Here is a 27,864-nt window from a genome sequence, read left to right on the forward strand (position 1 = left end):
TGTACCTGGAAGGATCTCACGCCGAGACGGGAGTCGAGTAAGACGTGGAAAGGACGATCAAGACTTGTAAGATACCTGGCTGACAAGATGTAACCTCAGGTACCTTGAGGTAAGGGAATATAAGGCAAGAAGAAGAGCAGGAGGCTTGCTGGGTTGGATGGGGGTGATTGGTGAGGAGAAGGGAAGGTGAAGAGTACAATTGAGTGGATGCGAAGGAAAGGCTGAGAGGCGGTAAGACCGAGAGAGGTGAGGGTGGAGGAAGGTGCAGTTTATGTTCGAGAGGAAAGAGGTGGGGTGAATAGGAAAACATCACAGGAAGGCGCTCTTTCCGATCGAGGCTCGTCTGTTTGTCGGTCACCTGAACTCGCTCTGCACGCAGCCGCTTCAAACCAACGCAGATGAATTATAATCTCTTTCAAGGAGCAACGGCCCAGAAGAGGATTGGAGCAACTGCGAGCTCATCTCGCTCATCATGTACGGGAGTGATATCGAGGAGTCAACCGAATAGGGGTATCTGAAACAGTCATGTCCTGAGTAGCTACTTGTGAAGAACGACTTGAATGCTTTTACCACCATCATTTCATAAGGTAGTGCTTTGGTTCATATTTGGGTTCGACAAAAAGCAGTTTAAATTGGCATCATTTTCCAGATCAGGATCAAACTCGCAGAACCAGGTGTTATCAGAGCAAGAATCATTGATAATCCATATGTTACAAAGAGTACAATATCTGTACAAGTCTCCTCTATACCAGACACATATTCTCTCCCCTTTTTGTCCTTCGCATTCGCCCACCCACGTCACCACGTCACCACGCCGCCTCTCCTTATACCTTGCCCTGGATCCATGCCCTCTGCACCGGCTTGGGGAGATGCTCGTGCCCGGTAACGGGCAGACGTCTCTTCTGAAGCTCCCTTCTGATGACCTTCCACCGACCCACCTCGACCTCCTTGTCGATGGGTGTAACACGGCGGTCGCGGACGCGGACGTTGGGCAGCTCGAGCAGCTCGCCCTGCAGGGCGATGGCCTCTGCGACCTTTGTCGGCTTGGGCGGCTTGACGATGGTGGCGATGAGGTCGCCGACCGTGTTGACCTGCGCGAGCTTGGCGTCGTGGACGTTGTGGCCTGTCAGTTGGAAGACGCGCTTGTGGACCTGTGGGATTCGAGCGTTAGGATGCTGTCCAACAGAAACTCCCCTTCTGCGGGCATGTGAGAGAAAGACTTACAGCAAACTTGAAGCGGGCATCCTCAAGGGAAATGCTCTTCCAGGCTTCGCCCCACGCCTCGACCAAAGCTTTCGCGTTGGCGGGCTCGACAGCGTTCTCCGAAACCTCCGCATTCGGGGCCTCGAACAGAGGTGCGACGACACCCTCGATCGCCGAGGCGTCACCTTCGAGAGAGACGCTCCCGTTCTCCCCAACCTTCAACCCAAGCGCCGTCGCCCTGCTGAAGCTTTCTCCGTCGCCCCTGGCCCACGCAGCCGTCAAACGGCCCTGCAGCTCAGCAGACCCAGAGATAGCGAGCGCCTCAACGACAGCCTGCCTGACGCGCGCAGCGCACAAATCGGCATCGACGATCTTGCCGCCGCTCGAGAAGCCGACGTACTCGCTCTCCTTACCCCAGCGGCCCTCCTGCTCCCACCACCCCTCGAGCCCTCCAATCTCCTCGAGCCCGTCAATCGTCTTGGCCGGGACGTAATCCCCCTTCTCCTCAACCTCCTTCTCCGTCGGCGCCCACACGCGCTTATTCTTCACCTGGCGCGCGAGCCTGCTCTGGGGCTTCTGGCGGCCCCTCGCTTCCGCCCTCTGCGTCTCCTTGGCGTCGGCCTCATAGGCGGCCAGCTCGGCCTCGGCGTCGGCCAACTCCCGCTCGAGCTGCGCCTGGCGGAGGGCCTGGGAGGATTCCGCGGCGTAAGGGTCCTCTGGTCCCGGAGCTTCGCCTTTCCAGAGGGCCTTGCGGACGCGGCTGCTGTTCGTCGCGGGTGTCGTCGAGAGGGCTCTTCGTGCTGATGCTGCTGTTGCTGCTGTTGCCGAGATGGGGAGTATGGCGGGCGCGGCGCAGGTGCACTGGATCGAGGAGGCTGCCAGCAGGCTCGGCTGCCTGAGACGCGGTACATGACGCATGGCGGGCGTGGCTGTTTGCTGTGTTGTTGAGGCAAAGGGGATTTGGCCTTCAGGTAGAGGCAAAGCAGTAGCGCGATGGTGGTAGGGAGCTCAAAGTCTCCAATTGAACTTTTTTGGATGCTGGTGAGCTGGCGAATCAGAGATGAGGAAGCTTCAGCCACAGTGGTATGGCCACAGCAAGTGGGTTGGTTACGCCAACAATCCGGCTGTGGCTCGTGCGTCTGTCACCATTGGGGGCTCCCTGAGCCAAGGACGGCGACAACCTCAACTGCTCCGCGCCGTCGCGAGAAATCAGAGTCGGGTCGGCAGTGGACCCAACCCGCCAGGATGAATCGCATATCAATCCTCTTGCTGCTTATTTGCGGCTTGGTCGCTCTTGTCAGCGCAAACTGTAAGCCAAACAAGCGATGCCTGCAGCCAAGTCCCCCCGGCACAAAGACATACCTACTAACACCCCTCCAAAGCAGCGCCGACGTTCTGCAAATGCACCTGCTTCAAGAACAGCACCATCGTCGCCCTAGGCCCCCAACACGCAGACGGTGACCCCCCCGGCAAAGTACCTCCTGCCTCCTCCCGCCGCGACGTCTCCTCTGCCGACATCCACAAGCGCGCCGCCTCCTCCTCTTGCTCGCAATGCACAAAGGCCTTTTGCCTCAGCCGCGGCATCGACTTCTGCCGCGATGCAAAAGACGAGGACGTTCAGACCATGTGCTTTCAGCGCGATAGCAACAAGGACCGCGTCATCGTCTGGGGCTTTTTGCTGGGTACGTCGGGCCTGCTGGGCTGGGCCGTGTTCAAGAGGGCCAACGAGCTGCGCGAGGGGAAGCGAGCTGCCGATGCTGCTGCTAGGAATGGTGCGGAGAGGGGGGATTATAGTCAACTTTCGCCAGCGAGGCCGAATTGATTTCCGACAACGGGTTTAGGGTGACGGGAAAGGCGTTTTTTTTGGGCATGATTTGGTTGGGGGAGGGGAAGGGGTTTACGAACGACGTTCATGTATGAGCATCAAGATACGGGAAAAGGCATTTGAAGATATCCAAGACCATAGGCCTGAAAGGAGAAATGCGAAGCTGTTTTGCAAAGCTATGTATCTCTCCCAATGCCCCCGGGCGCCCTCGAGCGACCTAGGGACGCATGTATCATGACCCATGCAACCATGACTATAAACAGCAACAACAAAGAAAATTCACTTTTTGGTTTCCTCCCTGGAGCCTTTGAAAAATGCAAATGCTATGCATATGTGTTGGTATGTTTCTCTCATCCAAGCAAAGCACCCCCTCGACCCCCTTTTACCGTTTTGATAATCTCTCTTTTTACGAGAGAAAGCTTGGAGTACCTCGACTGCGGTGGCAACCCCGTCATCTCACACAACGTCAAGGGCCATTTTACTCCTCCTCGAGGTGGGTGACCTTGTGAGAGTCCTCGTTGCCGTTGGCGGTGCCGGCGTTGCGGTCGCGGCGGGCGCGGACGGCGGAGGCGAGGCCCTCAAGGACGTCGACGGTGGACTCCCAGTCGATGCAGGCGTCGGTGATGGAGACGCCCTTCTTGAGCGAGGCGGGGCCCTCGGCGGGGACCTTTTGGTTGCCCTCGTTGATGTTGGACTCGATCATGACGCCGATGATGGACTTTTCGCCCTCACGAAGCTGGTCGCCGACGACGGCGGCGACCTTGGGCTGGTTGCGGTGGTCCTTGTTGGAGTTGCCTTGTTGGTGTTAGGGGCCTGTCATGTTTGGATCTGATGAAGAGGGGGAGGGGGGTGGGGGGTTGTTGTCAGACGCACCGTGGGAGCAGTCAATCATGATGGCCTGCTTCTGGCCCTTCTTGGTGAGCGTGTCCTTTGCCTTTTGGACATTCTCCTTGTCAAAGTTGGGGCCGTGGGAGCCGCCGCGGAGGATGACGAAGCCATGCTCGTTGCCCTTGGTGCGGGTGATGGCGGCGAGGCCCTGCTTGGTGACACCCATGAAGTGGTGCTTGGCGGCGGCGGCGCCAATGGCGTCAATGGCGACGCCGAGGTTGCCGTCGGTGCCGTTCTTGAAGCCGACGGGGAAGGACAGGCCGGAGGCGAGCTCGCGGTGGAGCTGGGACTCGGTGGTGCGGGCGCCGATGGCGCCGACGGAGATGAAGTCGGCGAGGAACTGGGGGGAGATTGTGTCGAGCATCTCGCTGGCGATGGGCATCCCCGCGGTGGTGAGGTCGCTGAAGAGCTGGCGGGAGATGCGGAGGCCCTTGTTGATCTTGAAGGTGGAGTCAATGTCCGGGTCGTTGATGAGGCCCTTCCAGCCGACGGTGGTACGGGGCTTCTCGAGGTAGGCGCGCATGATGACGCAGAGGTCGGCGGAGAGGCGGGCGGCGACGGCCTTGAGGCGGGAGCAGTACTCGAGAGCGGTGGCGGGGTCGTGGAGGGAGCAGGGGCCGATGATGACGAGGAGGCGATCGTCTTTGCCCATGATGATGTCGACGGCCTCGTTGCGGCCGCGGACGACGGTCTGGAGGGCGGCGTCGGTCATGGGGATCTCGGAGCTGAGGAGCGCCGGGGGGATCAGGGGGTCCTGTCCCAGGACTGCGGGCGTGTTAGTCGTCGTCTGGTCATTATGGTTGTGGTATGGTAGCGGTGGTGAGGTGAGTGAGGCACGGTGAGAGGATGTCGAATAAGAATGTTGATGAAGCGGGCGGTAGAGTGAGATTGAAACAAGATTGAGACCCAATTTGTTCAACGACAAGTTGCACACGTCTCTCCATGAGGAACGTCCGTAGCTTGAGTTGAACAGCTTGTGTGGGGCAGAACGGTAGGGGGTTCATGGGTGAGTGACATGTCCCAAGGTGGGTGGGCTCATTCAATGTCCATCCACCTCTTTCAAAGTGCAGAGGGGAGGGGGGAAAAAAAGTGACTCACTTCTCACGTCGTCGGCCGCGAGGGGCTCATGCTCAAGGTCGAGACCGGGCATTTTGGCTGTGTGTTGATGAACTTTGGGTATCTTTAAAACTACGCAATCGAGCCTTGCTGGTCAGTTACAATGTCTCTCATCCTGAAGCGTTGCCAGAGGGTTTCCCCCCCGTTCCCCTCCATCTCCAGTGGTTGTGTGGATGCCCATCGTGAGATTGACGCACTGCGCAACCGCCCGCCAACCCCAAAACAGCCCACGGTGAAGAGGTCGATCTCTCCCACGGCAGTCAAAAGCCAATCAAGAGCAGGGAAATAAGCTTACACCGATATTAACAACGGGAGAGCGAACGGGCTGGGCTGGGTTTCGTCTCGTCGCCTATTGGATCTGACTGGGTATCGTGTGGTGAATCGTTTGCTTGAGCCGTCGTTGACCGAGGAGTGGGAGGATGAATGTTCGTCCACAGGGGAAGGGGAGCGTTCGGTAGTGGCCTTTTTTTTTTTTTTTTTAACTCTTTGGGTGTGGACGTTGTGCTGGTCGATGACTGAATGTAGTTGGGCGGTGACTCAGAAAGTGGGTTTTCCCAATGTGAATAAAAATAAAAATAAAAATAAAAAAGCCAATTGGAAACTGAAAACCCCAATAATCCTTTGTGTGGTCACTGGTCAGTGATGTTTGCGTGGTTTGTGACTGGCGGCGGCGGCGGATCGGAGCCCTCTACTTTTTTCGGAGGCCGTCCCGCCGGGCGAGGTAAGAAGTATTTCTCTCCTTTGTATTGGACAGGAGGTACCTCTTTAGGATGACATGACGGTCAATCTGCATTGCAATGCGCTTTTCGCGCTCCTATCCCACGTGTCTGGGTTCTCTCCCAGTCTCGACAATCATCCATGAATTCCAGACTTATGGACGGTGTACTTGGTCACTCCCTCCGCGAGCTATACTACTTTCTGGCTTTTCCAAATTGAGGTTGTCCGCACAAATTTGGGTCCAGCGACGTCACTGGCCCATCCATCTTGACAGACTGATCAGAGAGTACGGATACATGGGCGAACGTGACTGTGATGAGGACATGCATTGGCAGAGCAAGAGTCAGGAAGAGCGCCGATGGCGGGGCAGAAAAAAAAAACCTGGAGGGGCAGGTGGTGCATTGCTGCACGGAGAGCAAAACATTTTTCCTGCCCACCATTTTCCCATTCACCGCCCAATGCTTCTCTCTGCTGCTGAGAGCCATGCCTAGAGAGGTACTCTGAGCCCAGTCATGTCAAGTTCACTGATGTCATCTGGAGGAGAAAAGGATGGTGTTACATCTGCTTCCTGACGCCTTGAACAAGGATGAGACGCCGTTGGCGTTGGACGACCCTCTCTTTCGTCAAAAGGGAGAAAAGAAGGAGAAATTTCGTGAGAAATTGACTACGTCTCATTGGCCAATTCTTTCCCAATCTTACCGAGAACTCACCTCGGGTTGTGGGGTACCGATGCCGGCACTGGTGAAGGTGAGCGTTCCAGCTGTGTCCCCTCACCGACCGGGCCGTTTGATTTCCACCCATCCGCCTGCCCCCCGGCCCCGCATCGCGATAGGCCGGAGAACCCACTTTCAACCTCCCGACAAGTGACCCGAGAGTGCGATGGCTCAAATAGGTTGGATCGGGACATGAAAGGAGGCTCCTTTTCACTAACATGTTGCAAAAAGGACTCGATGCAACGGCAACCCAGACAAGGAGCTGACCACCCCCCCAAAAAGAGACGTGAAACCACGTGGGTCCCGGCTCTCTAACCAACCTGGAGAGATCGACATGCTTCGGTCAGTTTCGCGGATCAAGTCTCAGCCTATATCAAAATAGATTTTCCAGAATGCTGTCTCCGTTGTGTTTTCAATACCATGGACAACTCGCCCCTTAGTCGCGTAGGCAAGACGTGGTAGGGGGGGAACATGAGGCTGAGTGGGCTTGGGAGTGCTGTATCTTGGCAACCAGCCAAAAGGTCCAGACCCGCGACCTACCTACTATGAGGCTGCTGGCGACTACTAGAGACACTTGGATTGGATGTAGTCGTCAAGTCATTAAAAAAAAGGCAGCTTGTCACCCATCACCCAGCACTCCGAGAGCCGTAGCAGAACACTACCCCCATCTACTTCCTGACCCTCCAGCCGGCATCTGACCTAATCTCTAGTAACGGACTTACACTCATGGTCGTAACTCGGCTATCTGACTAGGCAAGTGCCAAAGCTCAAGCTGTGCGTCGGCTGGCCCGTCCGACCAGTCTCAACCATTACCGTTTAGAGTGAACGACTCGTGGTGGTGGTGGACGCCCAGCGCTGCCCTTCTGGGGGTAATTGGTGCACGTCCCGGGCTCGGACGCGGAGAATTACCAAACTCCCGTTCTTTCTTCGTATTGCAAACTACCGGGATTTTGACAGAAAGTCCAAAATATCGGGCGCATACAATTTTGTCCCCCAGATGGCACCGTGACGGCGGTTACGGGCAGTAGCGCCGACGATCCTCATGGAGCCGCCGAGACAAGCACCACTGCAACCTTGAATTGCCCAACGTACGGATACATAGGGCGGGCCTTGATGAAGGAACTGCCGTATCGATTCTAACGATCACAACCGATGCTCAGCAGAGGATTGAGGTAGACGGGATTTGGCAACCCGGCCTCTCTTGGCTGTTGCTTCACTCCTTTTTTTTTTTTTCTCCCTCAAATGGCGGTGGTGCCAGCAGTCGGAACCTGCTGCTCTGTGCTCCTTCGTCGAAGAACGACTCTTGAGCATGGAGGTTTGCGGCATGCTCAGGCCGAGAGAGACAAAGCTTTGCGCTTCCACCTCCGATTTTCACTCGCACGATGGGCCAAGTTTCGCTCAAGTTTGGCGTCGATTCGCGTCTTCGAGGTATGCGAGAGGATGGACGACCGCAGCCGCCGCGAATTAATGAACGTCGCCGCAAGGCAGAGACGAATCCGCACCTCGGACCGGAAGCTCCATTCTTGACGTCTGGGTACCGGGTTGGTATAATATCGCGGGGCCAACTCTCTCCTACTAATCCGTACCTAGCTGAACTTGATAGACACTTTCAGGCTAGGTATTTAGTAATCATTGCCATCGAGCAGACCCAAATGCACTTGCCCTGGTGTAGTTAAGACCTCGATTGTAGAACCGAACCAACTTCCGTCTCAAAATCACAAAATGACCCCAACGACGACGCAAGATCGTCGCATGCGCCGATTCCTCCGCAACGCAATCTTTTGCAAGGAATCGCCTTCGCCTCCTCGACCAAACTGCAGAATTTCAAGAAGTCGTTGTGGACGAGTGGCGATCAGTGCCGATACTCCAATATCCCGTGACCCCACTCCCTCAAGGTGAATCCAACTGCCCACTCAACCGCTTTCATCCCACCCACCCCGGCATCTCATGAAGCAATTCTGAAACCAGCCCTCACCACCAGCACGTCTCCTTGAGTGCCCAAGACTCTTCAACGACCAACAACAACGACGACAACAACGGACAAGGCCCCCTTCTACATGTGAACATGCCACAGGATGCCACAGGTAGCAGGCGGGACGAACCAGCAAATCGCCGTCCAGCGGCAGGAGCCATGCCCCCTCGACTGAAGACAAGTAAACCCTGCACTTTGCACAGATCCCGTCCTCGAGCGGCCGTTTTGCTCCTAGCTTTGCCTACCTCTGCGTCTACGAGCTTGGTTAAAAAGGGTTGGCCCTTGGTCGGTCGGCAGCCAGTCATTTCAAACAGATTGAAATTCGCGTCGGGGGATCTGTAGTTGGCCTCTGCCCGCCGTTTTGACGCGAGGAGCGACGAGCAAGTTTACGGATAATCTTGGTTCGCACCGTGAGGTGAGCAAGTTGTCAGACCAGTTCGTAGTGAATGGGCACGCAACACACGAGACGTCCTACAGGTTTCTAGTCGGGAGAGCAGGAAAGAAGAGAAGTAGGTACAGAAACCCAGACCTTGATGCCAACCCAGTCAAGAGTTTGGAGCTGCCCCCGGTCAGTTGAATATCGGCTGGTCGGAGTAAGAGCCATTTGGCCGCCGCCCTTTTTTCGTTTCTAAAGCTACCTCGCCCTATGTCCCACCCTCACATCTTAGGTTCTCGTTTCTCTATTTTTTTTTCTCCGATCCCGTTAGTAGTCCAGTCCTTGTCTAGCTAGCGCTCAATCCCCAATTTGCTTGGACGTCGTCGGGCCCAATTTATCAAGTTGCCACGGTCTTTTTCTCATCTCCAAGGGAACACTCGAACCCGTCCGCATTGAGCTTCATTCGTCGTGTATCCCCATGTAATACGGCGATCAGCCCTCCCTCCCTGCGATCTTGCGACTCACGCCTACGCCATTGCATTCCTCGACGATCCAACCACCCCGTTAGACAGACCCATTCTTGGTTTTTTTGTCTTTCTTTTCCCAGGTTCCCGTCGGTTGGATTCCAGCAGAGTGGAACTAGCGCCGTCTTAGCGCCCCTCCCTGGTCGCCGTCTCTCCCAGCCAAAAAATAAAATAAAACAAAAAAGGTTCCTGGTGGGGCGGATGTGGTGGTCCACGTCCCCTAAACCGTTGGTCCGGGAAGAACCTTGACGGTCTAGGCCCTTTTCGGCTCCTGCCTGCTTTGGCCCTTTTTTTTTCTCTACACCTCTTGCCTCCACCCTTCCGTCCTCCTGCGGCCTGTCTGCCGCACGGGCACGACGGGGAACTTGCCCAATTCTCTCAACTCTCTCTCTCAGGAACAGCGTCACTTGAGCATTTGAGAAGGAAAGTGCTCGCTCTGAAGTGAGGCGAGGTGAGGGAAGGTGCTCTTGCTGTCTCTTGCTGCCTCTTGCTTTTCCCCCTTTTGTGGCGTTCTGCGCTATCCACTTTCTGGCAGGCTGCCGTCACTGGTCTCTCCCGTTCCTGCTGCCTCGTGTCGCCCGTTGGGTCTTGGCCCCGTTGCTTCTCCAGCTTTTCCCTCGAGGTGGCTTGCTTTTTTACGTCTACCTTATTGTATCTTACACCTGTCTCTCCACTGGCCGCTGCTTTTTGTGCGGATTATTTTACCGGCGGCTGCCCCCTCCTTCCTGACAGCTCGGTCTGACTCCATTTGGTCTCTCGTCTCCAAGATCGTAGAGTGCCAACGAACTTGATCGAACGCCATCTTCATCCGCCACACTCAGCATAGACTCGGAGAGGGAAAGAAAGCATAAGCAAAAGAAACACAACAAGGAAAAGCTGGCGTCGGACAACAACTGCAGCATACCGGTACTCGACCGGCAACCAGATCACCGGATCTTCCCACCTCATTCTGTCCTTCACCAGGGAACTACTGCGGGCAGCCCACCGTCCACAGCTTCGCTTCCGGCAGGTGCTGTGCAGATCGGGCCTTGCCTCATCGGGTGCGACTTACACCACGCACCAATACACGCTGCGCAACATCAACCTCCTCCGAGTCCCCGACTCCGCCTTCCCGTCCTCATTCTATCTGCCCTGCTTCCCGGCTCAGCCTCCCTTTGCGCCCAGTAGCGATAGTAGCCAACAGATATAATTCAATAACCCAGAACCCAAATACGAGCCACTTGGTTCGACTCCATCCAAACCCCCTTCCCTTTCCAAAGGAACCTGTCAGTTTTGCACCCGCAGCTGCGCCCGCGCCTGCCACCAACCTTGAACCAACCACCCCCCCTACCCCCCTACCCCCCTACCCCGGCACCTTCAGTCCGGGGGAACTTGGCACCAGCACTAGCACCAGCACCAGCACAAGCACCACCTCCAGCCTGTGCACGAGCAGGAACGGCAGCCACGGCACTCTCGGTGCCATCGTCATTTGTCCTGTCCATCTTCTACTCTTCAACCTACCGACGACATAATCAACTTTACAAAGCGTCACCCGAGTCTCGACGCTTGTTATCGCTAGTTACGCCTTTGCATTTCATCCGCCATCGTCCACCAACGTCGCATCCCATTTACTTACATACACCATACCGCACCCCTCCTTCTCCCCTCGACGACTTCTACAATGTTCGGCATGCAGCATTACCCAGACGTAACTCGGAAGCGGGGACGCGACGACGAGGACGACATGCAAAATGGCACTCTCAGCTTTGGTGAACACAGAAACGTACGTCGCTTCCTTGCTCAAACCACCTCCCCGTGTCCGTCTGGAACACGAACGCTGACTTTTCCCCCAAAACAGAAACGCCTCCAATGCCTACCTCTCCGAACATCGCCGACCTCTTCGAAGCGCTGGTCTACACCCATCATACCACTCAATGCCGTCCCTTGCACCCTGACACCAGGCGACTCCGACTCGGAGGAACAGCCCAGGTCACACTTTTCGCCCTGGTCGTCATCACCCGCACCCATGTCTTGCCAGCCCTCGCCCTTTGGTCCGACCGAGCCCGATCGTGATATGGATATGATGGACACAATGTCGCCGCCGCCCGTCCCACAGCAGCACATCCACTCGGACCAGCCCGCCTCCATCAATGGCCGCATGCCCACCCCGATCCAGCCAAACTTTGCCGCCCAGGTTCGGGGTGGCGCCTGGGGCGGCCCGGGACCCGCAGTCAGCCATCGTACCGGTGTCGTGAATATGGGCCACATGCATGCCGGCTTCGGTGCTGACGAGTCCCGCTCCATTCCCCGCACCATGGAAGGCACCGACGACTGGCACGCCGTCCAGAACCGCCGTCTGCCCTCGCCTATCAGTGAGGGTGAGGACTCGACGAGCCACCTTGGGAGTGGAAGCCTGAGTCCCCCAGGAATGGTCCTCGACAATGGCTTCCCGTCCAATCTGACCACGCGCTTGGAACAGTCGTCCCTCAATGGACACGACCATCATGATATGGGCATGATGGATGTGGAAGACCACTCGCACATGATGAGCGATGATCCCGTCACCACCACCATCGACGCCGGCCCCACAGAAACGACGTCGGCACCGGCAACGCCCTCGCCGGGACGCAAAGGACATATCCGATCAAGGCACACGGTCAACTCGTGGACATGGCAGCCTGGCATGAAGAAGAGTTTCAGCATCGGTTACCGTGCCGATTGCGAAAAGTGCCGCCTCAAGGTGCCGGGCCACTTTAACCACATCGTTGTCTCATAGAAGGGGCAACAAACACTGCTGCCCGATGATTTGGCGGTGCAGAAGCCTCCCAAACGAAGTAGGCAACTTCCCGTTGGAGAACAAAAACGAAGAGAATTTGACGCAAGAGCGTTGGAAGAAAAGGAAGATCGACGAGCGATCGAGATAATGAAATCCGGGGTTTATGTTGCGCAGTTCATTGACTGGAGCGCGTAAAAACCCCGATTGCACGGCGTTTTTGATTTCGGGTCGGTTTGCCAGAGACACGGGAGTCTCGGCTGGCGGCAATACCACATTTAGCGCAGATATTTTACACTCGCTCGGGTCTGGAAGGTCAGACTCTGTTTCCTCGGTTTATAGGCTACCGGTATGCATTATTTGGGATTGGGGAGTCGTCTGACCCGGCATGGCAGATTGAGACTCGGCGGAAGCCTGCATTCTTGAAGCGTTTTCGCGGTTGTACATAATACCGGTCCAAAGGACATAATCTTGCGGCAGACATACGCCGGCACTCTTCATTGATATCATGTCACCTTTTTCTTTTTTTGCTGTTACTGCTTTTCAAGTGACTGGGAATACGTAGGCGAGGGACCGGTCTGTGTCAGGCACGCAGCCCCAGATGATACGAGTTGAATAGGACGGACGGGACACTTTGGATATGGAGAACTTTACTTGGGCTGTGCAGAGATGAGGGTAGTATTGTATTCCCCCTTCCCGCATGCAAAACTTGTGAACCGGACGCCTTCTAATGCACAATCCAGTCAGTCTAACACTTATGATACAGTGACACTCGGCAGCCCCCTCCTCGCCATCCTCGCCCACATCTATAGAATGTCGTGGCCCCTTTCCTCTCGCCTCTTCGAATTGAGCTAGACAACTCTCTGTTTAGGGGGGAGATTTTTCGATATGTCGTTTCTTCCAATCCTTCGCAAACGGCCACCTCTCCTTTTTCTCAATGCACCATATATCGTCACACAGCGTCACACAGACGCATGACAAACACCGCGCCTTCCTCTTAGACCCCCTTTCCGCCTCTGAGGTTTTTGTGACATCATATTATAACACTAGCCGTCAAGATTGTGTCCTGGATTTTGTTTGGACTCTGGCCATTTACCACCAGCCCTTCTTCTCAGCCACCTTCTTCTCCTCCTGCGGGGGGAGGCCAACTTGGTCCAGGGGTCCGCCCCGACGCTGGTTCTCCCTCTCGCGCTCAAACGCCGCCTTGGCCTTGTCCTGGAGGAATTCTTTCCTTTCCTCGACGGCGCGGGCGAGATCCGTGGCGCGAACGCCCGAGGACTCGTCTTCCTCGCTCCAGCTGGTCTCGGCGGCGTCGGATTTGCTGCTGCTGCCGCCAAAGGGCCACCAACTGCTGCTCTTTTGTTGCGGGGCGGGTGCGGCGGACGCTTCAGAGGTTGTAGGGAAGGCCGGGGTGGTGGCGGCGCCTGGCGAGGCCAAGGTCTTTTGCTGGCCCGTACCGAAGAACTTTTCGGCCTGCGTGGTGACGGTGGGCGCGGACAGGAGGGGCGGGAGCTTGACGCCGGTCTCGCGGGCGAGGGCGTCTGCCTCCTCGACGAGGGTGACCTGGGCGTCGGTGGCGGTGCCATTGATGAAGGCGAGGCGGGCGCTGGCGAGGGAGTCGTCTTCCATTTTGCGCTGGGCCTCGACAAAGTCGGTGCGGCGCTGCTTGTTGTAGGTTACCATGTCGTAGACGGAGTAGGCGGAGACGAGGCCTGCGATTGCTTTTGGGGGGAAAGAGGAGTGTTAGCTGGCTTGCTGTCCCATCTAGTGGTGTTTCTTTCTCTCTCTTTGAGATAATTTCCAGGTTTTGCTCTAGAGATGGTTGTCCACTCTCCCGCTTCTTCCCATTGAAGATGGCAAGAATCGTACGAGGGTTTTTTTCCTCTTTCTTCTACACAAAAAACGTACCCGTGAACCCGACCAGTCCGAGGACGGTAAATTTGTGCGCGACATCAAAGAAGCGACGACTGCCGCCAATGACGCGGTCGACGCTCGAGGTCTGGGCCTTGCGCGCCGCCTCGTGGGCCGCGCGGAGGCGGCGGACGCGGTCTTCGGGGCTCTCACCCGGTTGCCGTCCGGGGATCTTAGGAGGCAGCTGCTGTGATGTATTTGTCGTTCCTGCTGTCGCTGTTGTCGTCGCCGTCGTAGTCGGTGTTGCTGCTGCTGTCGTGGAGGGTGTGGGAGAGCTCTTGGATGCGGCGTGCGGGGTGGTAGAGGTGAAGCGCGTTGCATCCGAGGCGCTCCGGGGGCCTACTCTGGATGCCATTGTCATTTGTTTGCCGTACCTTGCTTCGGTGAATTGAAGTCCGATCAATTGGGCGGTTTGCGACTGTGTGGGACACGGTGGATGGGAGGCTTCAATCAGGCTGGAGACGAGGAGTGAGGCTTTCGTCGATTCGGTTTGCCTTCGGGGTCGGCGACGTTACGTTTCTCTCTCTCGCGGAAGACGGGGGAAAATCGGACGGGGGGGGGACCAGGACCAAAAAAAAAGCACTTGTCATGAGATTTTTTGGAGCTCTGGGATTGAATGGGTCCCTTTGGCTGGATGCATGTTTTTTAGGGTGCTGTGATTGGTGCGGTTTGCTCCGGGGTCTTTCTCGTACGACGACCGGCCAGCTGCTCGGGAAGGGAGCTTTGAGCTCTTGTAACGGGACAGCTGGGCCCGGCTGGACTCAGCTGGCATTTGTCGTTGCTGAGGATTCAGAATTTTGGAATACCAAGAGATACTTAGATGTCAACATCCTTCAAGGGGGATGCATTGCGAAGTCGAAATACACAGTTCGTATTCAATAGCAGCTGGTCGATTAAAACCATCGGAAAAAAAAAATTTGAAACCAAATTTCTCTGCTACATAGACGATCCCACGTTCAACAGGTGGCCAAGCCTGAAGAGTTTACTGATTGCCCTCATTGAAAGATACATCTACCAGATAAAGTAACAGAAGCAAGCTCTGCCTGCTCCAAGCACATGACATGTTGGACTTCTCACGAGCCGACGAATGGTCACCAGGCCGGTACGGATGGTGGGAGGAGAGCTTCGGAGAATGGGTTTTAATGGTGTTCCATAGCATGAGGCAAGGTAACTAGCTCCCTATATTGCGCAATTGATGTTTTTGGTCGCCGCTTTCCGAGGTATATCTTGCTAGGGTGCGAATCACCTTGCGGTTCCTTGAGACCTTCAATCAGCAGATTATGTTACGAGGACAGAAGATTGAAGCGTTCGACTGGAATACCCATGATCTGGGTATCCAAGTTGGCAGAATGCTCTTCTTCATGACCCTGCGCGAGGCAGAGCACACAATGAAAAGGGTTGAAAATCAAAAATTACAACAGCGATGGCCCCGAAGGGCTATCGAGAGAGGAGGACTCCGCGATGTGCAATGCAGGCACTCCTCTCTGCGTACCGGATTTCTTGATCCCCAGTACGCCCATCAAGGTAAGTATGAAGAAGAGAAAAGGGCAGAAGGTTGAGAGGCGGGAGGAGAGCGCGGCATTATATAGGTATTTGGAATCTCTCAAGATGGCCGCAATCAGTAAGGCATCGAAAGTGGCAGTCACGTGTGTGACGACCCTGTTCCTCCCTCCCTTACCTAGGCAACAGATGTGGGTCTGGAGACTTGGACAGGCCAGTACGTATTTTCTACGCCGCTGCCAACGACACCAAACAGCTGGCTAGATTCAGTGAGGCATCGCCATCGACTTCGCCGCCCATCACAACAGACCACAAGACCCTAGATTCAAGTAATACTCGTGCAACATTGCCCAAGATCACAACAGAATGTTGGCTGCCTTGAGGCGGGCACAAGTAGATAGACGCCAAAGAGTACCATATATTATGTGAAGGCCATTGAACCTAAAGTCGCCAAATTCAATCAGAAGCACTCTTTGGCAGTGAGAGCGATGCGGCAATCTCGGTGAAGCTGGCATGCTGTCCGTACTGCTGCGGATGTTCGATATTGAGCACGTACAACTGCAATCCGGCAGGTATCCACAGATGGCACACCGAATATCCATGGGCCGCTCAGCCACAGCTTGAGAATCCCGGAATAGGGTTCGGCCGTCGCCTGTCTTTCGCCCTGCCACACCAAGTGGATTCTACAGCCAATCAACAATTGAGACTGTCCCACCCCAAAAACTTCCAGTACGTACCTGCCTTTCGTAGGGTTTTCATGCCCTCCAGAGATTTTGACTCGTCCCTCTCAAGGAATTTTCGAAGCCTGCAGCAGCATTTCGACGACGGCCCATCCGGACTACTAACCCCTTGATCGCGCAATACAGGCACAATGGTACGTCGACGCGCCCACGAGACTCGCCGTTGATGGCATCGCATCGCAAATACTGATATTCAACTTTTTTCCAGGCGATCGCACACAACCAGCAGATCCCCCACAACCGTGAGCACTCCTCCGCGAAGAGCGACGACTCCGAAGACGACGACATCGAGATACAGTACTGACACCTTTTTACCAGACTTCCGCAAGGATTGGCAGCGCCGGGTCCGGACGCACTTCGACCAGGTATGATTTTTTTGCGCAGGATCCTTTCCCTACCCGGGAGAGAGTCGAGAAGGAAAATGGCTATGGCAAAGGAATTTGGATCTGACTTGGAACAACACAACAGGCCGGCAAGAAGCACAGCCGCCGTGTCGCCCGTCAGGCCAAGGCCGCGAAGGTCGCTCCCCGTCCCACCGACTTGCTCCGCCCTGTCGTGAGATGCCCTACCCTCAAGTACAACCGCAAGGTCCGTGCCGGCCGCGGTTTCACCCTGGACGAGCTTAAGGTACGATATTCCCGCGATCGAGAGGCACGCCCGGTGCCAGGAAGAAATATTCTGGGAGAATTCCAAATTTTTAACACGGGCTTTATTAGGCCGCCGGTATCCCCCGCCTTTACGCTCCCACCATCGGTATCGCCGTCGATGGCCGCCGCAAGAACCTGAGCGAGGAGTCCCTCGCCGCCAACGTCGCCCGCCTCAAGGCCTACAAGGAGCGCCTCGTTGTCTTCCCCCGCCGCTCCAACAAGGTCAAGCAGGGCGACTCCAAGGTCGACCTCTCCAAGACCGAGACCGTCCAGAACCTCTCCGCCGCCCTCCCCATCGAGAAGGCCGTCTCCGGCTTCTCTGAGATCTCCAAGTCCGACCTCCCCAAGCCCATCGAGGGCGGTGCTTACCGCAAGCTCCGCGATTCGAGAGCCGAGGCCCGCAACCTGGGCAAGAAGGAGAAGCGCGCCCGCGACGCGGCCGAGGCCGAGGCTGCCAAGAAATAAACGCAGCACGTCTCTGTCTTTGCTACCGCTGCTGCTCTGCTGTCGTCTCTTGTGGTGTCGGGGGGCTTTGTTTGATGCTGCGGCTACTAGTGCAGCTAAGCTGCATGGAAATGGGATTTTCGGCTGCTGCTTTCGACACAAATTAAAAACACTTTCGGAGAAGGGAAAAAAGTTCTTCGGAAGTCGGGTTTTTTTCTTCTGGCCTGGCGTGGGTTCAGTGGAATGAGATACTCTCAGGACAAGGTCATAAAGAAATTATTGCATTGATCACGCCCGCCTGTGTCGGTTGCCCCCCCTACTACCCCCAAAACCCCCGTCCATCGACGGGCGTAGGAAGACGCATCGTACGAAAACGACGTGACGTGTATCATGGGTCAAAGGTGACAGGAGTAGACTAAGGATTGATTCGATTGCTTTTTATTTCCACTCATGGTCCCTCTCGGTGAAGACATCTCGTGATCCTTTCGTGACATCAACGGCTAACCAGGTGGAGAGACAAGTTGGTCCCAAAAAAAAACAGTCAGTGCATTTCTGCCTTGTTTTGGAACTGCGTAGGTTTTCATTGCATTCTATTCTTTCTCTATGCCTTACCCTTTCCCTTTTCATCAGCAATCAGCTCGCCACCCTCCTTCAACATTTCCTCAAACGCAGCCCGCCTGACGGCCGGCAACTCATCCGCGTGCCTCCTCACCAGCTCCGAAACCATGACCAGCCCATTCTCCCGATTCACCTTTTTCATGCCCGCCGCCTGTGACGGATCCGCCTGCTGCGGCTCCAACCCAAGCCCATCCACCAGTGCGGCGTTGCCTCCTCCTCCTTCTCCACCACCGACAACCACCGCTTGTCCATCGCTCGCCGGCAGCGGCGCCTCCAAAGCCTTCTGCTCCGGATTCTCCTCGCCCGAAAAGGTCCGTCCGGTAATCGCCTCCGTCAACGCCTCAAACGCGCCCGGGACCTGCAGCGCGCGAATAACCACATCGGCGCCGTCCTTGGCGCGACACATGAGCGCGAAGACGAACCAGGCCTCGCTCCGCAGCACGGGGAACCGCGTCTGCGTGACGAGGAACGCGAGGGCTTTGTTGAGTCCGGGGTGCTGGCGGTAAAACGTTTCGCGACGCTTTGCGCCGCCGTCGCCCTCGGCCTCGGCCACGGCCGTCGGGGACAGGGGCTTTTCGGGGCGAAAGACGTAGCCGTCTTCTGAGGGGTCCCAGTCGGGCAGGATGGGGGGAATGGGCGCGGTGTGGAGGACGCGGCAGACGGCGGCGGCGGCGCGGGCGGCTTCGGTTTTGGTGTGCTCTGCGTCGACGCGGGAAAAGATGTCGAGGAGGCGGTGGAGGTTGGTCGTCTCGTGGGCGGGGGCGAGGGGGTCGGGGTTGAGGGGCGCGCAGAGGCGGCGGACGTTGGTGGGCGTGTTGACGAGGAGGAGGCGGGTGAGGGAGACGGCGGTGAACTGGACTTGGGGATTCACGTCGAGGGACCAGATGCGGGGGAGGATGTCCTGGTCAAAGAGGCCCGCGTCGCCGAGGACGGGCTTGTTTTGAGAGGGGATGGCGAGGTTTTTGAGAAAGGCGAGGGCGGAGTGGAGGAGCATCGAGTCGGAGGAGTGCTTGAGGAGGGCGATGAGGGGGAGGTGGACGGCGTTGTTTTTGACGAGGGCGAAGGAGGCCTCGTCTGAGCGGGCGATGTTGCCCAGGCAGAGGCAGGCGGCTGATTGGAGGTGGATGTTGGGGAGGGAGAGCCAGGACTGGAGGGTGTCGAGGACGGGGGAGCCGATGGGGTGGTGGAGGGTGAAGTCTTCTGCGTAGGAGATGTCGGCGAGGATCTGGACAAAGGACTGGGGGAGGGACTTTAGGAGGACGGCGGCGTCTTCGTCTTCTACCCGGAGGGCGTCGAGCTGGGTTTGGAGGTGGTAGAAGGTGGCTAGGAGGACGGGGACGGAGCCGGTTGCGATGAGGGCGGCTTGGATGGGTGCGTGGGTGAGGTAGGCCAGGGCGACGGCCGTCAGGGAGACAAAGTCCTCGGCGTCGGTCGTGGGCGTCAGGGCAAGTGTGAGCAGGATGGCTGGTGTTTGCGGGGGCGCAAAGTTGGCCTCGGTTTCTGGGGGAGGCAAAAACTGTGAGCCTTGCGGTTCCCTGGAGATGGGTGAGTGAGGCGTGGGTTTGGGATTGGGCTTACCGTGCGTGGCGAGCAAGGCGAGGATCTTGCCAATGATGCCCATGAGATGCGGCGCATGTGCGAGCCGTGGACTGGTGAGGAGGTTGACGAGGTGGAGGGTGAGGGAGGAAGAGCTTGCTTGGATTTGGGCGGGCTCGTAGTCGACGAGGATGTTGTAGAGGACTGGCACGGCAAAGGGGAGGGCGGCGTCGTCGGCGAGGAAGCTGATGACGGCGGTGATTGCGTTTGATGCTACGAACCTGGCGCGGTTCTCATCTAGGAATCTGTCAATTCCCATCTTCATTCAAGGGACAAGGGATTAACATGGTACCCGTGTCGGCACATGAGTTGCCAAGTAGACGAAGAGAGTGCTTCTTCAGCGCCGGCCTGAGGTTCTCTGTGGAAATAACAGAGAGGAAGAAGTCCACGATGCCCGAGTCTCCCAAAGGCAGCCTCCATGATGCTGTATGTGTCAGCATGTCAGTCTCTCATACACGTGTACGAGGGACTCACCATCTCTGCTTCCATCGCCTAGCTTCTCCGCAACAGCGTCAATCTCTTGACTACCCCCGTTCCATAGCTGCTGCGCAGTGAAGAGCACGTCGCCCAGCAGTGTGGTCCTGTGAGCGCGGCCCTGGTCCTCGGACCCTGGGTCGGCCCACGCCGAAGCGGACGAAAGGATGGCGGCGATGGCGTCCGGCGTGAGAGTCTTGCCGCCTTCCAACGGCAGCTGTTGCTGGGCCGCCGATTCAGCCATGGCGATGGAAACTTTTTGATGACCAAGAATGGCTCGCTCCGAGCCAAAGAAAAATAAGAAAAAGGAAGAAACTTGGTTGACTTATAAGCGGGATCGTATCCAATGCAGGTCCCCTTCTTCCGCAATGAGAAAAGAGAAACGCGTGGTGCTGGTGATTGGTTGGTTGGCAGGTCGCTTATGCGTCTCTTGTCTGTCTCTGTCTGCCCGGAGATGGGACGAGCTGCGGCCTCCACGAGTTCCTTTCCCTTTCGGTGCGGGCGTCGGCCTTGGTGGGGTTGCGGCTGTCGCAGGTGATTGGTCTGAGGGGTCCCGCACGAGGGGGTGGGGTGCACGGTCGGAGCTGGGAGTTCGGCCATGATGTAACGGGCCCGCCGCGCCGGGCTCACAGGCGGCTGCTCCGGAGCGAATGGCTTTGTTCGTGGAGTAGTTACCGATGTATCTCAAGGGACGGGCCAGGTTCGCTTGAAACTTGAAGGTTTCTCTGAGGTTTTGTTATACAACTGCCACCTGATGTAAGGTACCTACTTTTGTCAGATGAAGAATGTTGATGGTGTTAACAAATTCAAAGCTTCAAAAACGGAGAAGAAAATTGAGTTTCAAGTCACGCAAATGGAATTTAAGGTCTCAACCTTGTAAAATAACTCAACAAGCATCGAAGAATCTCATAGAAATTTTTATACACCCATGGAACAACACCTTAATATCTCCAGCTTTGCCCCTGGGTGAGGCTGTGTGCTTTCCGCCTATCATATCCGATATGAGTCTACGTTGGAAGAGAGGTAAAACTGACAGCAAGCTTTGATACAAAGGACAAGATGTCTGAGACCAAATGCTTAACTTGGAATGAACGTAAGCTTATGTTATGATCAGCTGGACCGAAGAGATTTCCAGCTCAAGGCAAAATACAACAAGGTCCATGAGTTTCCCAGAGGTAAAGACAGATCGAGATGAGGAAAAAAGAAAACAGGTGGAAAAAGATTTTCCACCGAAAAGTAAAACTATTTCAGTGACAACTGCAACCACACTCCTTGGGGTCCTTGCAATCCTTGCCACAGGCAGACTGGGCCGCCGGCGCGCACTGCTCCTTGCCAGAGCAAGTCCTCCAGTTCCCGTGCCCGTCGTTCCAGGCCGTCCAGCACCAGGTGCCCTTTTTCCTGTCGCACGACTGCCAGCAGTAGCCCTTGCTGCAGCCGTACGCGTCGCCGAACCAGCAATCGCGGGCCTGCAGGTTCGGGGACGAGCCGTCCTTGAGGCTCAGGGGGTGCTCTCTGCACTTGCGAATGTTGGCCGGGTCGACGCCGTCGAGGGACGAGGCCGTGTAGGACATGACGCCGAGGGAGCCGCATTCTTCGGCGGCACTGGGGACGATGCCGGCGAGGGCGTTGGGAAGCTGGCTGGCGAGGGCGAGGAGGACGGCGGCTGTGAACTTCATCTTGGCGTTCTGGAATCTCTCGTCAGCAAGTCGTGCTTTTGGAAACGATGAGAAGAATAATATCTCTTACTTTGGTAGGATGGCTGGATTGATGAAGTTTTTTCTTAATCGTTTGCAAAAAAAAGACTATTCGTTTGAATGATTGTGTATTATACTCTCGCAAAGTAATCCGAGGAACGATCTTATACTTATATCTGAGAGCCCTTCCTGGAACGACCTTCCACCCGCATAGCCCTTGCGTGGGACGCAGAGCACTCCATAATACCCCCAGAGCTCAAGAGAAACTCATTATTCGGGCAAATTTTGTGATGTCGGAGCTTACACAGAGTATTCTAGAAGCGTCAAATCAGCGGTCAGCTACGCATTTCCGGGCAACGAGGTAGTAGTACAAGTTCATCCTTCTCGTGGTTCCGTCAGCATCGTGCCCATCTGCCAAGAAGCAGGTTTCCGTGCTTATGTTGGTCCGTTGGAAGGTTGATTCATTGTTAAATTGCCTCGCCTCGAGTTGAAGATGCGAACTCGATGTCCCTAGTTAGAAAACGTGAAATTGCCTTCGTCGCGCTCCGACTGTGCTTCAAACAAAGCAGGAAACATGCGAGAACTTTTCGTATGAGATGAAGACACTCAAGCACAGATAGGAAATGCTATTGGTTGTGTTTACGAAGTAATTTGAGTCGACGGCATGCGTGATGGAGTTTATATCGGCGAAGGTCTCGATACCTTTATTTGATGTACTAAGATTGCAATCACAACATTTCGCGTGACTTGGACTACAGTTTTGCCATCGAAGGCGGTCAAGCTAGTGAGATGTGACCTCTGTACTAGTCACAGTGGAACTATAATAGGCTATTAGGGGACCCAGGTCACTCGATGCTTCCGTTTCAGGAAGAAAGAAGTCTCTCGCTGTGCTACATGGCTCTCTCGGCTGATCAACATGAAAGTACATTAGAGTTTCAACATGAGCTACTTGTAAATTTTAATGGTAAAAGATGGCAACAGGTCATAGTTGCAGCATACCGATACCACAATGTTTGTTGACAGATTGAAATACAGCTATGTGTTATTAGACGATCATGAAAGTCAACAAGCGACGTGCCGATTTCCGTGATAGGTCGCGGGACATACTGCGGACGAATTCATCCCATTGACCGACCTCCGGATCACAGGGTAGAGCCTGCAGGAAGTTGGCGTTCTTCCTGGCAGGTGACAAACAGCGGATGTTATGCACCGCTCAATCGAACATGGCCGTAGTCTGATAAGGTATCCCCAAGTTCATGCTCAGCTCCTGGTACCTAGTATGAGCTCATACCACCCACCTGATAAACAGGCTCCGAGTAGGCTTGTCCAAGTTTCACTGCTTGCAAACATCATTATCTGCTGATTGTGGTACCAGGGTCTCGGCACCGTTAGACGTGTCAATACAGACTGGTTTGTTCATGGTTCATGCGCGCCAATATCTTGGCCTTCTGATTTTGAAATCATGGAAATTGGGCTCGTAGCGAACGGTCCCCGTCCACGTGCTGGTAACACTGGCAGGTTTTGACTTGTGCTTGGGCTTGAATAAGATGCCGACTTGCAAGCTGAAAGAAGGAGTGTTTGCTTTCCAGAATGGCGAACGATCTTGGGAAAGGTCATGTGCGACTCAGCGTGGGTTCGTTTCTTTAGCTTCATGTCGTTGGCTTGCGCCGCATTCCGCCGCAGCGGCTATCTCGGCATGAGAGGCCCCGTCGATAACGCCGTAGCCCGGGGGCACGGGGATACCGGGGGATGGGTCTCCCGAGGAGCAATCAAGCAACCGCCGGCTCTTATTCCCCGAAGCTAGGCACGTACGGCCGGAATGACATCTGGTGTGGTGAGGAGTGAGGAGAAAGGAACCTGGGGTAGATCTGGGGTAAAACCTCTAACTCCACGTGATGCTGCATCGGGCATCGGGGCAAAGGCGCCCCCGACGCTTTCGATGCGCACCAACAAGCGTCGACAGCCACCAAATTGGAACAAAACCAGTTGTGCCAGTTTACCGGCCGAGTGGTCTGATTCACCCTTAGCTCACTCCGCGTATCTGGCAGCGGGGGTTGCCCATGGGGAAACTTGGAAAGGGCGTCGGTCAATGTACTGGGTGGTCGCCCAGCCGGCGCTATCCCGCATTCGCATCGCGACTCCAACTGCAGTTCGTTCGAGATATAAAGGAACGTTGCGCCGGATTCACTACTACCCTGCAGACCCGCAACTAGCAAGCAACAGCCCGCAAAGCCTGAGTCAGTTCCAAGAGGCAACGACAAAACGGCAACTCTCCGACATGACAACCGTCACAATGGCAAAGCCAACCACCGAAGAGGTCCACTCGCCCGGCGCCGACAGCGATGACTTCCAGGGTCTCGTCCTCAGCGATGTTATCCCTCATGATCGTAAGCCCTGGTACAGCGACTGGACCTTGTGGAAGCTCAACCTGCTGCTCCTCAGCGGTCTCCTGACCCAGACGGCGACGGGCTTCGACGCCAGCATGCTCAATGGCATGCAGTCCCTGCCGCAGTGGCAGCAGTTCTTTGGCGAACCCCAGGGAACGCGCCTCGGTGCCATGACGTTCGGCCCCAGCGGTGGCGTCCTCATCTCGATCCTCGTTTCTTCTCAGCTCTGCGACTGGCTCGGCCGCCGGAAGCCCATCTTTGGCGGCTCGATGCTCATCATCATCGGCTCCATCATCCAGACCTGGTCCGTCAGCTGTGGCATGTTCGTCGCGTCCCGCTTCATCATCGGTTTCGGACTCGGCATCATCTCGACAGCCGCGCCGCCCCTCCTGTCTGAAGTCACCTACCCGACCCACCGCGGACAAGTCGTCTCGTTCATGATGGTTTCGTGGCCGCTTGGTGCCCTCATTGCTGCCTGGGTCACGTTCGGTACCTTTCAGATGAGCAATTCTTGGGCGTGGCGTCTCCCCAGCTTGTTACAATGCGTCTGCTCCGTCATCCAGGCGTCTCTGGTGTTCTTTTGCCCCGAGTCGCCCAGATGGCTGATTTACAAGGGCCGCTACAAGGAGGCGAGAGACATTTTGGTCAAGTGGCACGGCTACGGAGATCCCAACTCCCGGCTTGCCCGCTTCGAAATGGCCGAGATCACGGCGACGCTCGAGGTGGAAAAGGTGCAGAAGAGGTCACGCTGGGCGGAATGGATCTCAACCCGCGGCAACTGGCATCGCTTGTTCTTGGCTCTATACATCCCTGCAATGCTGCAGTGGTCTGGCAACGCCCTCACAAGCTATTTCCTTTCAAAGTCAGTCATGCCCTATTCTTCCTTCTCGTCTCAATACTTAGTAGCTAACACTTGTCTCTAGAGTGCTCAACTCGATTAATGTGACCGACCACAAGACCCAGCTCCTCATCAACGCAGGTCTGCAGATCTGGGGCTTCCTCTCGGCTTGCATCTTCGCCACTCTGGTCGACAAATTCGGCCGGCGCAGACTCTTCCTCGTCGGCATGTCAGGCATGGGCATCTCGTACGTCATCTGGACAATCTGCTCCGCGATCAACCAGGAAACTGGATTCAAGCACATGGGCTACGCGGGAGCCGTGCTGGCCATGATCTTTGTCTTTTCGTTCTGGTACCACGCCTGCTCGCCCATCGGTGCGACGTACATTATGGAAGTTACGCCGTACTCGCTGCGCGCCAAGGCCTCCATGCTCTACCAGCTGACCGGAAACTTGGCGGGAGTCTACAACTCGTTTGCCAACCCTGTTGCGATGGAGGCGATTGCATGGAAGTACTACATTGTGTGGTGTGTGGCGATTGCCATCCACCTTACCCTCATCTACTTCTTCTTCCCCGAGACAAAGGGACGCTCTCTCGAGGAGGTGGCGGAGATCTTTGACGGACCGGACGCGGCGGTGGGAGCGAACGCTATGAAGCAGATGGGTCTCGATACGCATGCTGATGCTGCGGTTGACTTTGATAAGGATACCCACAAGGGTCTAGATTCGTCTGCTAAGCCCACGGTCACGCAGATTGACAGACCGTAAATGATCTTAAGAGGCCTCCCCAGCAACTTCACGTCTCTAGAACGTCTCTAGAAACGGCTCTCAGCTTTAGTCTTTAATTCAAGCGCAACTCTGACAAATGAAAACTAGTGCATATGACCTTTTTAGAGACCCGATGTGACGGTAAGACCCCGCATTGAAACTGCGGAGGTGTATGTTCGTGTCTATGCATTCCTTCTACTTCCTTTCCATGACTCTGACTGGCCTCTTTTGTTCCAAACATGTTCTCTTGGTTTATAGGCCATATTGAAAACCTATAATCCAAACTTGAAACAACGAGGGAAGAGTCAAGTAGTCTCGGTGCAGGCAGACGATAATGTCTGTTTGGTTCTTGCCTTCATCGTACGTGACATATAGCAACGAAAGACTTTAATTTACACGTGGAACTATGCTGTAGTAGATCGGAACACTTGAGACGAGTGAAGTGAACCAATACAAACTTTGGTAACTTACTATATGGCAAGTGAACATTCGAAAGCATATTCATTAACTGGAAAGAAACTCGAAGGAAGCTCCGGGTTGATTACGATCTAAACCGTACGATCGCATATAGGGGACCATGTCTAGCATTCAACCGAATCTGTGTCCTTAGTCATACTGAAGCCTCAATATGAAGACTCGCAAGCTTGGGTCAGTGCAATCATCCGTTGACTGTATTTATCTAGGTTGACTGGCAGATCTCATCATCTCCTTCTGTAAGACGTGAATATATTATGCTTCTAATCGAGCTTCTATCTTACTTAGACACTTGTTTGTCGGCCTGCATTCGGGAACGACATTTGGGAGGCGCGCGCCAGCCGCATCGACTTGCCAGTGATATTAGGGTCTGCACCCAAAAAGTTGCCGGGGAACCCGACGTCAAAGGGCTTGACACTCTCCAAAAAGGCAATCTGCTCATCCGTGAGCTTGATCTTGAGCGCATCAATGTTGGCCTTCAAGTGCTCAACCTTGCGGCCACCCACTATGGGGATGACATTGGGCGCCTTGCTGCGGACGTAGGCAAGGGCGATTGCCGTCACGCTCTCCGTGCCGTGCTCGCCCGCCACCTTTTCCAGAGCCTCACTCATCCTGACCTCCATCTCTGTCTGCTCTCCGGTGCTGATGAAGGATCTTAGACCCTCACCGGCCTTCTTTCGCTCTTCCAGAGCCTTCTTTGACTGGAACTTGCCCGATCCCAAAACGTCCCACGGGCACAAGGCCATGCCAAAGGTGTGGGCCATGGGGAGGATATCGCGTTCAAAGTCGCGGTGCATCACGCTCCATCGGCCCTGGTACACGCTAAATGGCGTCTTGCCATGGTCGACTGCGTAAGTGTTTGCGGCGCTGACGACCCATGCTGGCGTGTCTGAGATTCCTAGGTAGAGGACTTTGCCCTGTTCGACGAGGATGTGAAGCGAGTCCATAATCTCCTTGATGGAGGTCGTGTAGTCCCACCAGTGCAGGTACAGAATATCAATGTAGTCAGTGCCCAACTTCTTCAACGAGTCCCGGATGCTGATGTGAAGACTGCGGCGGTGGTTGCCCGTGAAGTTGGCCGTGTGACCTTTGCCCAGGACGTGGCTCTGGTAGTCCGAGGTGTACTTTGTGGCGAGCACAATCTGCTCCCTGTTGCCCCTCTCCTTCATCCAGTCGCCAATCCACTGTTCGGACTGCTCCTCCTGGTAGCCGTTTGCCGTGTCGATGAAGTTGCCGCCGGACTCGAAGAAGGCGTCGAGGAGCTTATAGGATTGCTCCTTGTTCATGGCACCCATGACCTCCGCCCAAGCTTCACCGATTGACATGGCGCCGAGAGCCAAAGGGGAGACGCGAATGCCTGCATTGGGCGAGAGAACGCGGAGCCTGCCCAGCTCGGTGGGAGGCTCGGGTGCTTCTGCCAGGAAGTTCGACATTGTGGTGATATTTGGGGTAAGGGTAGAGTCTAACGTTATGCGGATTAGATGTATTGAGCTGCCAGCGAATCCTGCGGAGTGGTTATTGGAATGAATTCTGCTTTAAAAAACCCTGCTTCTACAAGTCAGAATACAAGACGAATCGCAAATGATTTATACTTTGTAACGTGAGGGGGGCATCGGCAATGGAGAGCGGCTGGTACCACTCCGGAAATACGCCCGGAATTTAGCAAGCCGCATCCCGATACAAATAGC

General features: G+C 55.5%; 10 protein-coding genes across 10 annotated transcripts; 4 read left to right on the forward strand and 6 right to left on the reverse strand.

Moving 5' to 3' along the window:
- Positions 1-824: 824 nt before the first annotated feature.
- CORC01_03789 (uncharacterized protein) lies at positions 825-2,121 on the reverse strand (the record flags this gene model as incomplete). Its single annotated transcript, XM_022615438.1, has 2 exons — positions 825-1,151; positions 1,225-2,121. 2 exons carry the CDS (start codon positions 2,119-2,121, stop codon positions 825-827), a joined length of 1,224 nt encoding a protein of 407 aa, XP_022478103.1.
- A 117-nt stretch (positions 2,122-2,238) lies between these two features.
- Positions 2,239-3,025, forward strand: CORC01_03790 (uncharacterized protein; the record flags this gene model as incomplete). Its single annotated transcript, XM_022615439.1, has 2 exons — positions 2,239-2,512; positions 2,589-3,025. 2 exons carry the CDS (start codon positions 2,239-2,241, stop codon positions 3,023-3,025), a joined length of 711 nt encoding a protein of 236 aa, XP_022478104.1.
- Positions 3,026-3,506: 481 nt separating this feature from the next.
- CORC01_03791 (3-deoxy-7-phosphoheptulonate synthase) lies at positions 3,507-5,066 on the reverse strand (the record flags this gene model as incomplete). Its single annotated transcript, XM_022615440.1, has 3 exons — positions 3,507-3,823; positions 3,902-4,681; positions 5,015-5,066. 3 exons carry the CDS (start codon positions 5,064-5,066, stop codon positions 3,507-3,509), a joined length of 1,149 nt encoding a protein of 382 aa, XP_022478105.1.
- A 5,928-nt stretch (positions 5,067-10,994) lies between these two features.
- On the forward strand, positions 10,995-12,089 carry CORC01_03792 (uncharacterized protein; the record flags this gene model as incomplete). Its single annotated transcript, XM_022615441.1, has 2 exons — positions 10,995-11,096; positions 11,172-12,089. 2 exons carry the CDS (start codon positions 10,995-10,997, stop codon positions 12,087-12,089), a joined length of 1,020 nt encoding a protein of 339 aa, XP_022478106.1.
- A 1,089-nt stretch (positions 12,090-13,178) lies between these two features.
- CORC01_03793 (uncharacterized protein) lies at positions 13,179-14,358 on the reverse strand (the record flags this gene model as incomplete). Its single annotated transcript, XM_022615442.1, has 2 exons — positions 13,179-13,807; positions 13,995-14,358. 2 exons carry the CDS (start codon positions 14,356-14,358, stop codon positions 13,179-13,181), a joined length of 993 nt encoding a protein of 330 aa, XP_022478107.1.
- Positions 14,359-16,368: 2,010 nt separating this feature from the next.
- CORC01_03794 (ribosomal protein L13e) lies at positions 16,369-17,349 on the forward strand (the record flags this gene model as incomplete). The annotated part of the gene is made up of 5 exons (XM_022615443.1): positions 16,369-16,371; positions 16,446-16,479; positions 16,556-16,602; positions 16,706-16,864; positions 16,954-17,349. 5 exons carry the CDS (start codon positions 16,369-16,371, stop codon positions 17,347-17,349), a joined length of 639 nt encoding a protein of 212 aa, XP_022478108.1.
- A 580-nt stretch (positions 17,350-17,929) lies between these two features.
- On the reverse strand, positions 17,930-20,260 carry CORC01_03795 (GTP binding protein; the record flags this gene model as incomplete). The annotated part of the gene is made up of 4 exons (XM_022615444.1): positions 17,930-19,446; positions 19,525-19,779; positions 19,835-19,966; positions 20,017-20,260. The coding sequence occupies 4 exons, from the start codon at positions 20,258-20,260 to the stop codon at positions 17,930-17,932; spliced, it is 2,148 nt and encodes a 715-aa protein (XP_022478109.1).
- A 1,003-nt stretch (positions 20,261-21,263) lies between these two features.
- On the reverse strand, positions 21,264-21,692 carry CORC01_03796 (uncharacterized protein; the record flags this gene model as incomplete). Its single annotated transcript, XM_022615445.1, has 1 exon — positions 21,264-21,692. The coding sequence occupies one exon, from the start codon at positions 21,690-21,692 to the stop codon at positions 21,264-21,266; it is 429 nt and encodes a 142-aa protein (XP_022478110.1).
- Positions 21,693-24,003: 2,311 nt separating this feature from the next.
- CORC01_03797 (uncharacterized protein) lies at positions 24,004-25,702 on the forward strand (the record flags this gene model as incomplete). Its single annotated transcript, XM_022615446.1, has 2 exons — positions 24,004-24,959; positions 25,021-25,702. The coding sequence occupies 2 exons, from the start codon at positions 24,004-24,006 to the stop codon at positions 25,700-25,702; spliced, it is 1,638 nt and encodes a 545-aa protein (XP_022478111.1).
- Positions 25,703-26,460: 758 nt separating this feature from the next.
- CORC01_03798 (aryl-alcohol dehydrogenase AAD14) lies at positions 26,461-27,609 on the reverse strand (the record flags this gene model as incomplete). The annotated part of the gene is made up of 1 exon (XM_022615447.1): positions 26,461-27,609. The coding sequence occupies one exon, from the start codon at positions 27,607-27,609 to the stop codon at positions 26,461-26,463; it is 1,149 nt and encodes a 382-aa protein (XP_022478112.1).
- Positions 27,610-27,864: the final 255 nt, after the last annotated feature.

The sequence above is a fragment of the Colletotrichum orchidophilum genome (assembly GCF_001831195.1).
Source record: "Colletotrichum orchidophilum strain IMI 309357 chromosome Unknown Scaffold_23.1, whole genome shotgun sequence".
Taxonomy (NCBI): Eukaryota; Fungi; Ascomycota; class Sordariomycetes; order Glomerellales; family Glomerellaceae; genus Colletotrichum; species Colletotrichum orchidophilum.